Below are 16928 nucleotides of genomic sequence, written 5' to 3'. Positions count from 1 at the left end.
GTCTGGTTCTTATTGAACACATGGTTCTCTTTAGACAGTCTGGATTATTTTGAACATACGGTACTCATAAGACAGTCTGGATCATATTGAACACAAGACATCCATTAGACAGGCTGGTTCTTATTGAACACATGGTTCTCTTTAGACAGTCTGGATTATATTGAACATACGGTACTCATAAGACAGTCTGGATCATATTGAACACAAGATATCCATTAGACAGGCTGGATTTTATTGAACCCAAGGTACTCATTAGAGAGCATGGATCATATTGAACACAAGATATTTATTAGACAGCGTGCATAATATTGAACACAAGGCACTAATTAGACAGACTGGATCTTATTGAACACAAGGTACTCATTAGACAGTCTGGATAATATTGAACACATGGTTCTCATTAGACAGTCTGGATAATATTGAACACAAGGTATTCATTAGACAGTCTGTATGATATTAAACACAAGGCACTCATTAGACAGTCTGGATCATATTGAACATACGGCATTTAATAGACGCTCTCGACCATACTGAACACCGGGTACATAAAAGACATCCTGGATTACTTGGAAATATAAGTGACAAAAGTATTTCCATAATTAAATCTCTACTAAAAGTAGTCCACTGTACGATCCCGATTATATCCGGAGCATATATCTATGAATCACTATCAAATAGTGATGATGATAGGTGTTCGCGAAAATCCTGCCCCATCCATGGCACCCGTCAAAAACACATGTAAAGGCAACTCAATTGTTCACTAGAAATAAAAAACAACACGGGAACCTTTGGTTAAAGTCGAAATATAGAATTTGCACTGGACATAATTGTTGTCACTGATGCGTCAAAGAATACGAAGTACTCATTTGACAACCGAGATTACATTGAAGACAAATATATATATATATCCAAGTTAAAATAATTTCAATAATCAACGGTAATATGCATTATATTCTTACATATCTTTTATAGTGTACAACACTAACAGTCTTGAATACGTTTCTCGAATCTCGTTGTCAGGAGTTAGTGTAGATGTCATTTTGAGTAAACGTGTTTTCATTTGATGTCTCTCATTTCCTTCAGAACACCAGCTAATGTTGAAATTGCCTGAAAATGAAATTATTATTGAGACATTGACAGACGTGAAACAAACAAATCCTTTTCGAGTTCAATATCTTTTTCCAAAGGAATTCGCATAGATAAAACTTTAGGCCCTAGGATTAGAAGAGCAAACGCTAATTCTAAACGGTAAATTGAATTGGATACGAATTCTGAAGCAGTACTAGGTTTTTGACTCCCGAGACGTGTTTGCGGAGAAGTAGCTCGTTAAGTCCCGTACAGCCATTTAATGTCACATGCGGGGGCACGGGTGGCCCAGTCGTCTAAGGCGCCGCAATTCGCTGTGCAGAGTTGCGTCCCTTGGGCACGCCAGAATCCTATGATTGTGGGTTCGAATCCCGGTTCGCCCCGATTATGTTTCTAGGTTTGTCAGCACCATACCCGTGCTCGTGGGTTTCACCGAAGTGGTAAACGTCTGAGACCTGCATCACTTGGGGCTTTCCTCCCACATTAAGCTGACACGCCGCGATATGACTGGAATACTTTTAAAAGCGGCGTTAAACCCAACTCACTCACTCACTCACTAATGTCACATGCACCAATTGGTGACATATGGTTGAGGTGTGTCGATGGAGGGTGTCAACTGGGGTTAATTCAATTGTGAGTGAGGTGAAATGGGGTTAACTTATATAGCGATGTGCATGCACGCGCGCTTGTGTGTGCGTGTGCGTGTGCGTGTGCGTGTGCGTGTGCGTGTGCGTGTGTGATGTGTGTGTGCGGCCGCTTGTACTAGTCCTGACTGATGCCAATTTAATAGTGCTAGCCCGCTGAGATACCATGCCGCAGTTGAACATGAATACCCCACTTACTCCGAGCCGACCAGTCCTTGTTTTAGCTTCTTAATGCCGAGCGCCAGACAGGGTAACAACAAATACCATCTTTTAACGTCTTTTGGTATGACGCGGCCAGGGATCGAGCCCCCGAACTTACGCTCTGCGGGCAGACTCTCTACCGCTAGACCACGGAGGCAGTCAATATGCAAGTAAGTAAAACGCCGCGTTTTGAAATATTCCAGCAATATCACGGCTGGGTACACTAGAAATGGACTTCACACATTATGCTTATGTTCGGAATCGAACCCGGGCCTTCGGCGTGGCGAACGAGTGCTGTAACTGCACAGCCCCCAAATGCAGATGCAATGGCCAACTAACGACAAAGGAAATGTTTACGTCTAATCCTTTGGTATATTCTTATTCCTCAAAGGCGAGGAACCTTGGTCTAGTGACGATGCCTCAAGGGATATCATCACCTCAGAGATCCGGGTTCGCCTCCACAAATATGTGCAATCTGCGACCCCTTCCCAGAAATGGCTTTTCAAAGTCACCCACTCACTAACCCTCTCACTCGTCCTCTAACTCACCTTTTCCATTTCATCGTCCGACACCTGCGAGAAGCCGAGACGGATGTTGGGTCGTGATGCTAGGTCCACGGAGAAAATGAAGCCATCCATGGCGAAGACCCCCCTCTCCATCAATCTGTCAACGACCGGCTCGGACTTGTCCACGCCCAGTAACGTCACCCACTGAAACATTCCACCACCCGTGGGGGTCCACTCGCATAGACCTGCATCCATTGATGGGATATAAATTCAGATACGTATTGACTATTAAACTACATTCGATAATCCTATTTAACATCCAGGTTTTACACAGATCTGACTTAGATATCAAACACACTGATAAACCTCAACGCCATACAATAACCAGTCTCGATTACACATAGAAATCAAAAACATTTATACTAAACATCAACGCCAAAGCATAACCAGGATGACGCCCTGTTGAAAGACTGGAGGTTGCATTGTTTGAAAATACCCGCACTTAACATAATGTGGAGTCTCTGGTGGCCCAATTGTGAGTAAGTCAGTGAGTGAGGCAGTTAGGTTTAATGCCGCTTGTAACAGTATTCCAATTAAGCCACAGCGTGTCAATGTACTGTGATGTTTACCACTTTGGTACAGAAACGTAATCGGGGCGAACCTAGTTGTGTAATAAGGTGCCACATTCAGCTGACCAGAGTTACATCCCTCAGCTGCTAGATCCACAGTTCGTGGGTTCGAATCCTTGATTGGTTTTGATCATGACCTTTAAGCGAACACAAACCCATAAACACAAAAATGGCTTAACACTTCTGCGGAACTTTAGATTTTCCGCCCACAATTCTGAAAAGTTTTAAGTTTTGCAAAAACGGGAAGAAACCCTTGCAAAATCAGAGCGGAGAATAAATCAAGACATTTTATTTTGTCAACTTGAAATTTAAACCTACGTTTGAAGTAAGCAGTGTATTTGGTAGTACTGTACTATTAATTGTGCCCATGCCTCACAGTCAGATTTATAAATACTACGTCTCGGGCTTTACCTGTAAGATATTTCTCCATATATGATATCAGTGTGTCATTTCTCTGCTTGTAGAAGCTAGCCACCTTTTCCATGTGTTTGAGGAATTTGTCGTGGCCCCAGGTGTCCACAACTTTAGAGATTATCACCTGCAGGTTAGAAGAACAAGAGAATTATATATGGTAGAACTACAAGTAGTTAATGCGCCTGTTGTCATGAATACAAGATTAAGGTTATATACTGTAAACGTACGGCGTGTTGTTGGTGACTAGGTGACTAGGGTAAACGTGAGAGATTGGTTATGTACTGTGAAACTAAAAGTTGTTGTAAGACGAGTAGTGAGTGAGTGACTCTTATGTAGCGCCGCTTATAGCAGTTCTTCAGTTATATCACGGCGTGTCAGCTTAATGGGAGAGGCAAGCACGAAGTTCTGCAGGTCTCATGCGTTTACCACCATGGTGAAACCAACGAGCAGGTATGGTGTTGACAAACATACAAAGATAATCGGGTCGAAACGGGAGTCGAACCCACGATCATAGGTTTCTGGCGTGCCAGAGGGACGCAACTCTACCCAGCGAACTGTGACGCCTTAGACGACTGGGCCACCCGTACCCCAGAAGACGAAAAGGATAAGCATGAGAGACAGATAATATGCTGTAAAACTACGAGGTGTTGACAGACGAGTCGGTGCAACGTGCCAGATGGATTATACACTGTGGAACTGCAAGGGCATTGAAGACGAGAAGGAGAAGCAAGTGAGATAGATTATATACTCAGTCTGTAAAACTACGAGGTGCTGGAAGGTGAGTTGGAGAAACGTGCGAGATGGATTATACACTGTGAAACTGCAAGGGCATCGAAGACGAGAAGGAGAAGCAAGTGAGACAGATTATATACTCAGTCTGTAAAACTACGAGGTGCTGGAAGGTGAGTCGGAGAAACGTGCGAGATGAGTTATACAGTGTAAAACTACAAGGTTGTTGATTGATTGAGTGAGTGAGTTGGGTTTGAGGCCGCTTTACCATTATTTCAGTTATATAACGGCGTCTCAGCTTAATGTGGGAGGAAAGCCTGAAGTCAAGCAGGACTCAGACGTTTACCACTTCGGTGAAACCCACGAGCACGGGTATGGTGCTGACAATCCTAGAAACAAAATTGGGGCGAACCGGGATTCGAACCCATAGGTTTCTGGCGTGCCCAAGGGACGCAACTCTACCCAGCGAATTGCGACGCCTTAGACGACTGGGCTACCCGTGCCCCCACGGGTAGGAGAAAAGTGAGAGACGAATCATATACTGTTAAACTACAATATGGAAATTGGTGGGCTAGACATGGACATTCGGTAGAGTTAAAATGATGGGTATAAGTTGATACCATACTGCATATCACCTGAGATAATCCGCTCGGCCCCCCTGTCATTGGATGTTGCATAATTGCCATTTTGTCCACAATCTGCTTTGGTCCAAACACGATACCAATTCGACACCTTTCACGACATATCGGAGATATCAGAAATGTATTTGATTTTCAAAATTCAAGTAATAAATTCAAATAGACATTTTCAAAAAGAGTGATGAGAAGTTTAAAGCTGCATCAGTAAGATAGATATAGTGATTATGATAAAGTGCAATTAACGGCTTAAGTTAAAATCCATTCCTCTAGAAATGTGTTAACAGTGTGTTATTCACAATGTTACAGTGCCACGCCATTCGTCATCCTAATTGTTACATGTTACATCAAGGCGACTAACGGGATCGGGTGGTCAGGCTCGCCGACTTGGTTGATGCAAGTCATCGTATCTCAATTGCGTGAATCGATGCTCATGATGTCAATAACGGAATTGTCTGGACCAGACTCTATTATTTACAGACCGCCGCCATATAGCTGGAATATTGCTGAGAGCGGCGTTAAACATCAAACAAACAAACAAAAAACATGTTACATCCTCCTCCATTAATACTGGAACAGTGTGGCGTGATACATCTACAAAACTTGTTTGATAGGCATTACTTAGAAGTTGGCGGATGACAAGATAGACACAATTTTTATGGATAACAACTTCTTTAATACTGTAAAAAGCGTCTTGCTTGACAACGGTATAAGGATCTATACCGAAACGTCGCTTTTGACAGTATTAAAGAAGTTGTTATCCATAAAAATTGTGTCTATCTTACATCCACAAAGTTACAATTATATCGGATAATTAGCAATATTAGTGTTACGTTATAAATGATCGATATTGTTACAAATCAAATCATCAACAATGTAACATTGTTACGTTATGTCATCGACTCAGTTACAAAATCAAGTCATCAATGTTACATTGTTTCGTAATAGAACATCAACAAGTTACAAATATCAAGTCATCAACAATATTACGGAGTGACATTGTAAGTCATGGACACTGTTACAAATCAAATAAGTAACAATGTTCCAGTGTCACGTCATACAGTTTTTACCCTGGGGATAATGTCTTCGAAAATGAGTCAACTCGAATAACACGCCCATCCGTATCCATCGACAGGAAACTCGGGACGAGAGACTGCAAGAAATAGCAAACCAATTTACAATAATCACATAGTGACAATACACAGTAAATATCATCTGACATACAGATTATAACAACCAAACGTAATTCGACATACACACTACGCTTTCTTAATAGTTAATCTATATTACATTATCTAACTACTTCATAGATTTTTATATGATGTAATTTGTGAACATTAGCAGAAGCAACGTTTTATTCAGGAAATACTTTTCTGCTCGTCGTCAATTAAAACAGAAGATTCTTTTATGAAAGATATTTTTTTATCCTTACCAAACAATAAGAAACAGCTATTATAAAAGTCATAATTGAAATCAGCTGCAATATTTTTAAAGAAAAATCTTTCATACCAGTGAAATGTTTCAAACAGTTGTGATTTTCGTTGGTGCAATAAATCTACATATCTACATATTCATTGATAACAAGGAGCAGCAGTGTGTCATTCATAAAGTGTTTTCGCCAAGTCAACACAGACGTTTTTTTTTCTTTTGTTCATGTTTTATCTCATTTAGGGACTTGGCAAAGATTCTGATGAATATTATATGAAATTCTGTTCGCTTAGACATAAAGTATTCAATCATCTACAATGCATAATGTTTATTAAAGTGTTTTGCCAAGTCAAACAATACAGAGAAAATATAGACGTTTTCTTCTTGTATAATAACACACGTATCTCATGGTGTGACCTGGCAAGGATGATATTGCAAATGTCAACTTATTTATGTTACGATATGAAATAAACATGTTATGATACACCAATGGTATATTATATATATATGTGTTGTCATAACTTATCTTCAAGATCTCTCAACAAAAACTCAGAATCACTGAGACAGACTGTAAATAGTTCTTGCATAATGTATGTTACGACGCAGTGTTCCAGCAAAATCCTGTCGTGGGACACTAGCAATGGGCTAGTTTAACATTAATAAAGAATACTGAACAACAAAAGTTCCTGTGACACTGAATAAGATTTAATGCAAAGTTATGTTTTTTACCAAATCTGAAACAATTTCGGTTTGCAACAGATATAAGACTCCTGTAAGTGTTCAAATGGTTTACTTTGCCATACTGACTTCAGAAAATGCGTGATCTCGTAAAAAAACCATGAACATGCCAAAATGTCAATTTACAAATCCATAGCGTATGTGTCCACCTCTGGTCGCTATGCAAGCAACACATCTTCGTCTCATGGAATGGACCAGGCGTCGCACAAAGTCCTGTGCGATATTTGTCCATACCTGCTGGAGCATGTTTCGAAGTTCCTGGGGTGTCTGTGGAACACGTGGTTCATCTCATCCCACATGTGCTCGATTGGCGAGAGATCAGGGGAGCGAGCCGTCCAGGGGATGACATTCACGTTTTTTTTAAGAGAATCCTGAACAAGTCGAGCAATATGAGGACGGGCGTTGTCATGTTGAAAGGTAATGCCTGGGCCATGGCGACGCAAAAACGGTAGAACAATAGGGCCGATGATCTCGTCGCGGTAGCGCTGTCCATTGAGATTTCCCTCTACCACTATCAAACGGCTCTTCTGTCTTGCTGTAATCCCACCCAGTACCATAACGCTGCCGCCCCCGAAACGATCTTCTTCCATGACACAATGATTGACGTAACGTCCACCTTGACGTCGGTACACTCGAATCCGTCCATAGCTGTGGCTGAGGTGAAAACGAGACTCGTTAGTGAATAGTCAAATAGTCAGTCAACTGCATTCGTCTGTTGCCAACGTTGCCATAAACACCAAATGGTGTTTCTGTGGACGTTAAATTGTCTTGCAACATCACGTTGACTCAATCCTGCTTCAAGCATACCAGTGGCTCGCAGGCGCTCATTTTCGGACAGGCGTGCCATTTCGTAATGTTGAATAATTGCGTAATTTTGTTGTTTTTCTCAGTGGTTGTTGTCAGCACGATGCTAAACAATGCATATGAAATCCCGTTAACGCACATGTTTTTATACCCATTCTTGGGTAGTGAAATGCATGGGGCTTGCATAAAAGTAAACTTTTGCATGTTTTTGTGACTTGATTCCATACATGTTCTACAATATTGAAAACCAAGCTTTACATGTTTGAAAAACACACTAAAATATTGGTGTTACAGGAACTTTTGTTGTTGAGTATATTTCATCACTAAATACACGAAAAGACAGAAAACTGACGCTCTGCAAGAAGTAGTACGGATCGTCTTCCAAGATGAGGATGTTAAACTCTCGGGCAACGTTGTAGAGGTCCTTCTTCCGTTGTTCGCTCAGGGTCTTCCCCGTAGGGTTGCTTAGACTAGGGACGATGTACATTAGATGGGGACGCCGTCCCTGACTCCCTTCGTCCCATTCGGACAATACCTGCTTGAGGTGGACAGGGTCCATACCTACATTATCACTTCGGATTGTAACGCCTCTGACTTTCCGTGGTAAGTACTGAAGAAGAAGGAATCCTTGAGTCAGGTTGTTTGTTATTTTACACGTTTTATGGGTGAGAAAGTGGGTTTGTGGTGGGTGGGTAAGTGTTAAATAGCGGTAAGAGACTCTTTGAGTAAGTGGGTGAGCGTCGGCAAGAGTCTTTTAGGTGCCGACCATTTGATATTCTGATTGGGGGCTGGGATTTTATCCCCGAAAAATAATTATCCCCTAAAGTTCTTGAAAAATAATAATTATGCTTCAGACTGTTGAAAAAAAGAAAGAAGTTCCCCAAAATCAGGCTCATAGTTTTAAAACAAAAAATATCTGGTTTTGTAGCTGTAGCTGAACAATAACTAATCTCGATACAAAATCCCACTTACTGTAGGACTTATTGTCTGGTAAATCACTTCTTCAGCGAGAAAACAACCTCCATCTTCCACAAACATCTTTAAGGCCTGAATAAAAATAAGTACATAAAAATAAGTTTCTTTAAACATCGAGAAACAACATGTTTTTCTTTCAAATTACATACTAAGCAACCAGCAACAGAGGTATTTACATTATGATGTATAATTATGATTAAGCTAAATCTCAACGGTTTTGCCATCTTGAATGTCTTATATCGGACGTGAAATAGACTGAATGCAAATATATATGTATACATATTTTTCACCGCTTTTTTGCTTTTACAGCTTAAGGAATCTGTTTCGTTGGATAATCGAGGCTGGGTATTCTTTGTAGTTACATTGGTATGAAGATTCTGTTTACCTGGACCACGCCAAATCTTCCCCCAGGGGTGAGTAGCAAGGCGAGGGATGACGGGAGTCCACCGTCGTCCATTGTTGGAGGGTTGTGTACACGCCTGTATAACTCCTCCACCCATCCTCGGATCTTTGGCATCCTTGCGTTCAAGTATTCAAATTATAAAATATGATAATAATTTCCATTCCATATTTATTGCCTCAAAGCAAATTGTCAAAGAAGTTGATTATACCGGTGAATGGATCATTGTTCCCTCAAATTACATTATTGAGGAGAATACAGCCCATTCATTAACTTAAACATCTCATCCTACCGGGTACCCATTCGTTGCCATGTAAACACGGGCATATTTCGAATAAAGTCACTTGCCTCAGTAGCAACTACACATAATATGTGTTTCAGTGTTGGGCAGTGACGAAGCTCGGGAAACTCTCCGATGTGAAGCTTGCAAATTAAGGTCACCCATCCACCTCACATGTACTCTCCCGGAGTTAAACTGATTCTTGAGTTTAACCATTTGGGTAAATGATCGGAATGGACCTGGAATTCAAACCTACTGCAAGAGATTCTTATGTTAAGAACTGACTCGCAGAGAGAATCGCATAGGCTTAGAACTCTGTGCCTATTGTACCTAACATTTTGCAGAAAAAAGTACCCAACCATTTTATTTAAAAACACTGGATTGGTTACTGATGGAACTACGGTGTTCTTACCCCTTTGTGCTTGTATACTGAAGACAAAGGTTCATCTCTGTGGGTGTAATTTCTACCTCCTCACCATCGCTGTAAAACATGATCATTCATATATATAGTGTACAGTTAATATCTTCACTTCTGTATTTTAGGGTCAAACTTACGTCTTCATCTTAAGGTCAAAGTAAGGATACAAGTTATGATTTATTAAAAAAGACAAATTATTTAATCTTCGAAGACATAATAAAAAAATATGAATCAAATGACAGTTCTGATACCATACGTTTACTCCATCATGAGGATTTGGTTCGGTAGCCTAGTGGTTAAAGCGTTCGCTCGTCACGGCGAAGGACCGGGTTTGATTCCGAACATGGGTACAATGTGTGAAGACCATTCCAGGTGTCCCTCCGCCGGGATATTGCAAAAAGCGGCGTAAACCCATACTCACTCACCCACTCCATCATGCGACCCTGTGGTTTGTATGATGCTGTGTAATACCAGTTGTTAGAGTGAGTGAGTGAGTGAGTGAGTACGTGAGTGAGTGAGTGATTAACGCCGCTAAGACGTAACACTGCAAACTCCAGGTCCTCTGATATCCGTATCACATTATTATACATCACCATCAAATACGATTTCTTGTTTGTTTCATTTTTAGCAACTATCAAACATTGGTGTTTATTTTCTTTTGCTCGGCAGCATATATCAAGGTGGACTGTAGATTATCTAGTCTGGGCTAGAGAAACCAGTAGTAGATAATATGAGCAACATGCCATGTGGACGGTGTATGATGACACCAAAAACACCAAAGTGACCAAGCCTGACCAGCATATATATTAAAGTCACACTTTCCGACAATCCGCAGAGGATGGGAACACATTCAAAGTTAATTGCCATTTTGCGTGAAGTCACATAGTTCTAGGTATATATTCGGGCCACAAGGGCAAGGTTTGTAATCCACAACGTCATTATATAATTCCACTGACCGACATAATGAGAAATACATGTTTTTTTACCTTAACGTTAACGTTGCTTTGCGAAGGGGAAACTGTATGCTGTTTGGTAATCCTCCATCCATCCATACTTGTTCAGATGTCGGCGTTTTAGTCTTTTGTTCTGGAAGTCAAAATGAGTGAGTATGATTTTACGCTGCTGTCAGCAATATTGCAAAAGTACCACAGCTTGGGTAATCAGAAACTGACTTCACATATATGCCCAAGGCACATAAATCGGAAGTACTCTGGGATTCGAACCAGGAACTTATCTCCACGGAGTGGGATCAAGTCGGCATAAAACATAATTATTAAGACTCCTCCCCATAAGTAACATCCTTCTGTTATTCAAAACTGAAGTGATGTGAGGTGAAATTGGGTTTAACGTCGCGTCCAAGATTAATGCACTTATATAGCCACGTGCATGCACGTGTGTGTGTGTGTGTGTGTGTGGCTGCTTCTACTAGGCTGGACTATCTACCCTGTTGTCCATTCACTAGAAGCTAACGACACTGACCATCCATTATGGCCTCACGACTCCATTTTTGAAGTGTTACCAGTCTGTCACGGAATTACATAATGTTCTAGCCCGGGAGTGGCCCAGTCGTCTGGCAATCGGCAGTTTTTTCCCTTGGGCACGCCAGAAATCTATGATCATTGGTTCGAATCCCGTTTGTCCTGATTATGTTTTTAGTTTTGTCAGCACCACACCCGTGCTCGAGGGTGTCACAAAAGTGATAAACGTCGGAGACCTGCATCACTTCGAGCTTTCCTCCCACACCAAGCTGACACGCCGTGATATAACTGGAATACTGTTCAAAGCGGCATAAGCTCACTCAGGTGTATGTTTACCGTTCACGTCCACGTCGAAGCAGGGATGAGATCGTCAATTGGCGTGACTAAAGTAGTATGTTACATTGTCTGTATGCACATCTGCTAAATGCCATGAACTCATGCCATATCATTCGCCATGCATGTACTATACAAAGACTCTCTGATTTACACACAGGTAAACCGACATCAAAGATTAAATCGCGTGAATGTAGTACACAGTGTGCAAATATAAATACAAGAAACCGGAGCTGAATACGTACCTACATACCTCCAAATAGGTGCAGGTTTTGTCAGTTTCGTTTGTTCGTCGAAGAACAAGCTGTAGTCTGTAATACGTTGGTTGTCACTGCGTGCAACACTGTAATGACATTTGGAGGATGTTATAGTCCTCGCCACTTGAAACAAAATCACGAAATATCGCGATAATTAAATAACGAAGGCCGCTGCATTTGTGATCATACTTATAAAGTTAAAACAACCCATCCGCCGATACAGAATACTTCTTACAGTAACGACAAACATTGCAAGTGCGCTTATCAAGAAATTATAATTTTCTTAGCCATAAACATCATCGTTACGTTTTGATCACGTGGTTACAATATGGGTAAAAAATGACAGGTCCCGTGAAGATTCCGGGTTAGATTTGGTCTTCAGGAACCCCTTGCTAGTCCTGAGAGGCGACTAACGGGATCGGGTGGTCAGGCTCGCTGACTCGGTTGATGCATGTCATCGTATCCCCATTGCGTAGATCGATGCCAATGATGTCATTCACTGGATTGTCTGGTCCAGATTCGTTACACTAAACCGTCATATAGCTGGAACATTGCTGAGTGCGGTGTTAAACAACAAACAAACAAATATTAAACAAACAAAAAGAATCGACAGTCAGGTGATTGCGAGCGGTCATATTGAGCAGTGACCTTCGTCAAAAGCGTTTTATATACAACTGCACTCACACGCTGCACAACATAGTCGCTCGCAGTCACCTGACTACCGATCTTCGTTAAGTAATCATCGTGATATTGCGTGATTCTATTTCAAGCTGTGAGGACTATAATGCACATATTAGACCTGAAACGATGCTGGCAATGCGAACATGTTCTTTAATAGCCTTATCTGTACCTATTTATCTGAATTGTATATCGGTTCATATGTATATATACCGCATTCGTGATAACGCTTATGTGCAGTGAGAACATGTGTTGGTAATGAGATATCGTAAGCTGTTGCCTTTTTAGCTAATATGACTGATAAATAGCTTCTGTTTACATAAGTAATAGGGCAACCGTCCTTTCAGGACCACCTGCTGCCATGTTACTGTTAGACAATGAAACACAACGATGTAACTACGCCAGATATCGATATCATGAATAGCATTTACCTTCGCCCCTCCGCCATGTTGCTGGCCGTGTCAGAGTGTTTCTCTAATCGGAAGTTTGAGGTGTGTGACTGAACATTCCCAGGGCCCAAACCGTACTACATCAAATAAATCTTTGTTATATCCGGATAAGAGCTGCCTGGCACATCCATAGAAATGATCGAGGGGCGGTCGGGTAGCCTAGTGGTTAAAGCGTTCGCTCGTCACGCCGAAGACCCGGGTTCGATTCTCGACATGGGTACAATGTGTGAAGCCCATTTCTAGTGTCCCCCGCCGTGATATTGCTGGAATATTGCTAAAAGCGGCGTAAAACCATACTCAGTCAGTCAGTCATAGAAATGATCGAGGAATTTTTAAGAACTTCTCTTTGGATTTCTACCTTATTCTGAAAACAAAGTTCAAGTGAGTGAGTCTAGTTTAACGCCGCTTTTAGCAACATTCCATCAATGGGCTTTAAATATAATAATAATTGTATCCATGTCGTACCTGAGACCTGCCTAACTTCGGGTTTTCCTCCCACATCAAACTGACAGACCGTGACATAACTGCAAAGCGGCGTTAAACCCTATTCACCCACTCATTCTTCTGTAATATACATTCTTTCCCTACACACCCCAACATGATAGATAACGGTACTGTGAGGTCAGGAAAGGGCAACTTCAAATTGCAACCGCACACAGTTGATAGATTACATCCGCTGCTGTCTATCTTTCTCTGGGTCAGCTGTTGTCTTTCGCATGCAATGTCCTCATGGTGTGACTTACACTGTTGGGTAATATATAAAACATAAAGTTATACAAAGGTTAAATAAACACAAACAAGTAGGTTTGTGTGGCGTGGCTTGGCGTGGCATGGCGTGGCGTGGCGTGGCATGGCGTGGCACATCATTACATGCATTTTCGTTCATGTATGTTCGGTATAGGTATATAAATAGTTAGTGACTGTGCCAGTAGGCACAAATGTCTGTGACAAAGGATTTTGAAATATGCACAAATATTCCGTGTCAAACATAACCGGAATCAATATAACCTAAGCGGACTAGGTGAATTATATGTAGTTTTTTGTACAAAGGTTTGGTATTCATGGACAAACAAATAACTATGAACTACAGTAGATAATGACAGTTGTGAATATTAATATTTCAGGTCTACGTCATAAAACAGTTAATCACTTTTCGCGGTTCTTTATGCCGTGACAGTCTGTAATTGCAGATCCTGTATGGCATTGTACGTAGTCACAATGTGTAGTTACACGGTCACAATATGTAGTCACACAGTCACAATGTGAAATCACACAGTCACAATGTGTAGTCACACGTCATAGTGTGAGTGAGTGAGTGAGTGAGAATTATCGTCACATCGGCAGTATTTCAGCCATATCGCGACGAAACAGTTATAATAATTACATTTTGATTTAATAAAAAGCTGTCAACGATGGACAGTAAGATAACTAGAATATCACAGGTTCAATAGTAAAACTAGTTGAGAACAGTTAAAACAATACATTTATAATCAACAAGACAATATAAAATTGGGCTATAGATCACCAGCAACCAAAGTTAGGCCACCTTACAAGGGACCGAGGGGACTTACATTACTTTTGCTACCTGCACGGCTCCCCAGTAGGATTTACACCATCCCTTCAGCTGCTGGTAATGGTATTCAATTTTAGCCAACCATTAAAAGAAACAAATATACTACGTTGTAAAACTGAGGTAAGAATAAATGTACTTTGAATGATGTGGTCTTACATATCCTCTCAGGGGGACAATAATTTTACGCTACTTCAACCCCCTTTGAGGATATAGCCACTGACCATCGAAGTTACAAATTATACATTACCAATATAAAATATAGCTATGTACACAATTCAAAATTTATCAAAAAGTTCAATTTCTTTTAAAAAACCTATGATTAAATGAGAATTGATTCTATTAAAAAGATCCTTAATTGATGATGATGTAAAATATTTATCCCTTGTGATGGAAAAATCAACACAGTCAAGCAGGACATGCTTGACCGTGATTCTTTCATCACAAGGGATACAAAACGGAGGATCTTCACCTTTCAATAAATAATCGTTTGTATACCTGCTATGGCCAATACGACATCGTCGTATTATGACCTCCTCAAATCTGGACTGACAGCCCAAGTAGGTGTAGCCGATAGTTGGTTTAAGTTCATGTAATTTATTTATACCTACTTGAGTGTCCCACTTCTTTTGCATTAGATCATGGATGTAAGATCTAATTATGGGTTTAAAATCAGTGTATGGTAGAAGAAGTGGTGTCACAGATTTGGTGAGTGCTGCTTTTGCAGCAGCATCGGCCATTGTATTACCAATGATACCAACATGGCTTGGTAACCAACAAAAGACGATGTCGTACTGGCCAGTAGCAAGATCATTATGTAGTTCAATTATTTCACGTAAAAGTGGATGATGACAAGATATATTATTAATTGCCTGAAGACAGGAAAGTGAATCAGAAAAGATAATGAACCGTTTATGTTTAGATTGGGTATTTATATATTTAAGCGCAGTTAATATTGCCTGTGATTCTGCTGTAAAAATAGAACTATCATTCGGTAATCTAGATGATAATGGTTCTGGATCCAATGACAGTGGCGCTGGCAACAGCGTCACCATCCTTGGATCCATCTGTAAATATGGATTTGTAAGTATTATATGTGTTCCTTAATTCATTATATTGTTGTTGATAAATTAGTTGATTTGTGTCAGATTTCTTCAGTTTAGCTAAAGTTAGATCCACCTCTGGATGTACTAACTGCCATGGTGGAGAAGAGAAAAGCTGAGTGGGGGCTATATTACCAAGGTTTATTTTAGCAGCAGAAATATCTGCTTGTAGTCGTATCCCTAGTGGTGGTATAAGAGAAGATTTTGTTTTGTATAGATTACCGTAAAGGGGATTAAAAACACAGTCATATGCTGGATTGGAGTTATTGGAACGTAATTTAGAGATGTATTGTAGAGCTAATTTAATGCGACGGTGTTTAAGAGATGGTTCGTCAGCTTCCACATACAAACTATGAATAGGAGATGTTCTGAAGGCTCCAAGGCAAAGTCTCAGGCCCTGATGATGAATGGTGTCAAGTAATTTTAAATTGCTCTTACAGGCCCCACCATATATGATGGAGCCATAATCAAGTTTCGAGCGGATAAGTGTTCGATATAGTTGGAGGAGGGTTTTTTGATCCCCTCCCCACTTACAATTTGAGACAACTTTTAATAAATCTAGGGCCTTCAAGCACCTATTCTTTAAGTATTTTATGTGGGGCAGAAAGGTCAAATGATGATCGAATATTAGACCTAAGAATTTGGCTTCCTTTACAACTTTAATGGGAGTATTATCTAAAATTAATTCTGGATCTTTATGGGGTTTATATTTCCTACAAAAATGTATACAGTTGGTTTTAGATTTTGAAAATTTAAAACCATTTTCGAGACACCATTTCTGGATTTTATTTAAACATAGCTGAAGCTGCCTCTCAATAGTATGCATGTTTTTGCCACGACACGAAATATTAAAATCATCAACAAAGAGCGATCCATCAATCGAATCATTTAAAACTTTGGACAAACTATTTATCTTAATACTAAACAATGTGACAGACAAGATGCTACCTTGTGGGACACCCTGATCCTGATTATAATGATCAGACAGGGTAGAGCCCACGCGGACCTGAAATTGCCTGTCAGTTAAAAATTCAGATATAAATTGAGGCAAACGGCCTCGTAATCCAAAATCATGTAAATCATTTAAAATACCATGTTTCCATGTAGTGTCATATGCTTTTTCTAGATCGAAAAAGATAGACACTGCATGTTGTTTATTTATTATTGCATTTT

General features: G+C 40.4%; 1 protein-coding gene across 1 annotated transcript; it reads right to left on the bottom strand.

Moving 5' to 3' along the window:
- Window positions 1–209: 209 nt before the first annotated feature.
- On the bottom strand, window positions 210–13131 carry LOC139480241 (kynurenine/alpha-aminoadipate aminotransferase, mitochondrial-like). The gene is made up of 12 exons (XM_071263280.1): window positions 13065–13131; window positions 11944–12041; window positions 10874–10973; window positions 9882–9950; window positions 9175–9307; window positions 8787–8861; window positions 8167–8424; window positions 5915–5997; window positions 4845–4941; window positions 3478–3604; window positions 2480–2682; window positions 210–1107 (listed from the first exon to the last, which is right to left on the bottom strand). The coding sequence occupies exons 1-12, from the start codon at window positions 13079–13081 to the stop codon at window positions 1057–1059; spliced, it is 1311 nt and encodes a 436-aa protein (XP_071119381.1). The 5' UTR covers window positions 13082–13131; the 3' UTR covers window positions 210–1056.
- Between the last annotated feature and the right edge of the window lie 3797 nt (window positions 13132–16928).

The sequence above is a fragment of the Haliotis cracherodii genome, unplaced genomic scaffold (genome assembly GCF_022045235.1).
Source record: "Haliotis cracherodii isolate W230 unplaced genomic scaffold, xgHalCrac1.p SCAF_4, whole genome shotgun sequence".
NCBI lineage: Eukaryota > Metazoa > Mollusca > Gastropoda > Lepetellida > Haliotidae > Haliotis > Haliotis cracherodii.
Note: the sequence above shows the minus strand (reverse complement) of the source record. Positions and strands in the feature narration are given on the sequence as shown.

Excerpts from the sequence above, each read along its gene's own strand:
- LOC139480241 (XM_071263280.1), bottom strand. Across the intron at positions 8,862-9,174 it reads GAAGATTTGGCGTGGTCCAG|GCCTTAAAGATGTTTGTGGA; the intron begins GTAAACAGAATC and ends ATTTTTATTCAG. Across the intron at positions 4,942-5,914 it reads TCGAAGACATTATCCCCAGG|GTGTCGAATTGGTATCGTGT; the intron begins GTAAAAACTGTA and ends ATGTCGTGAAAG.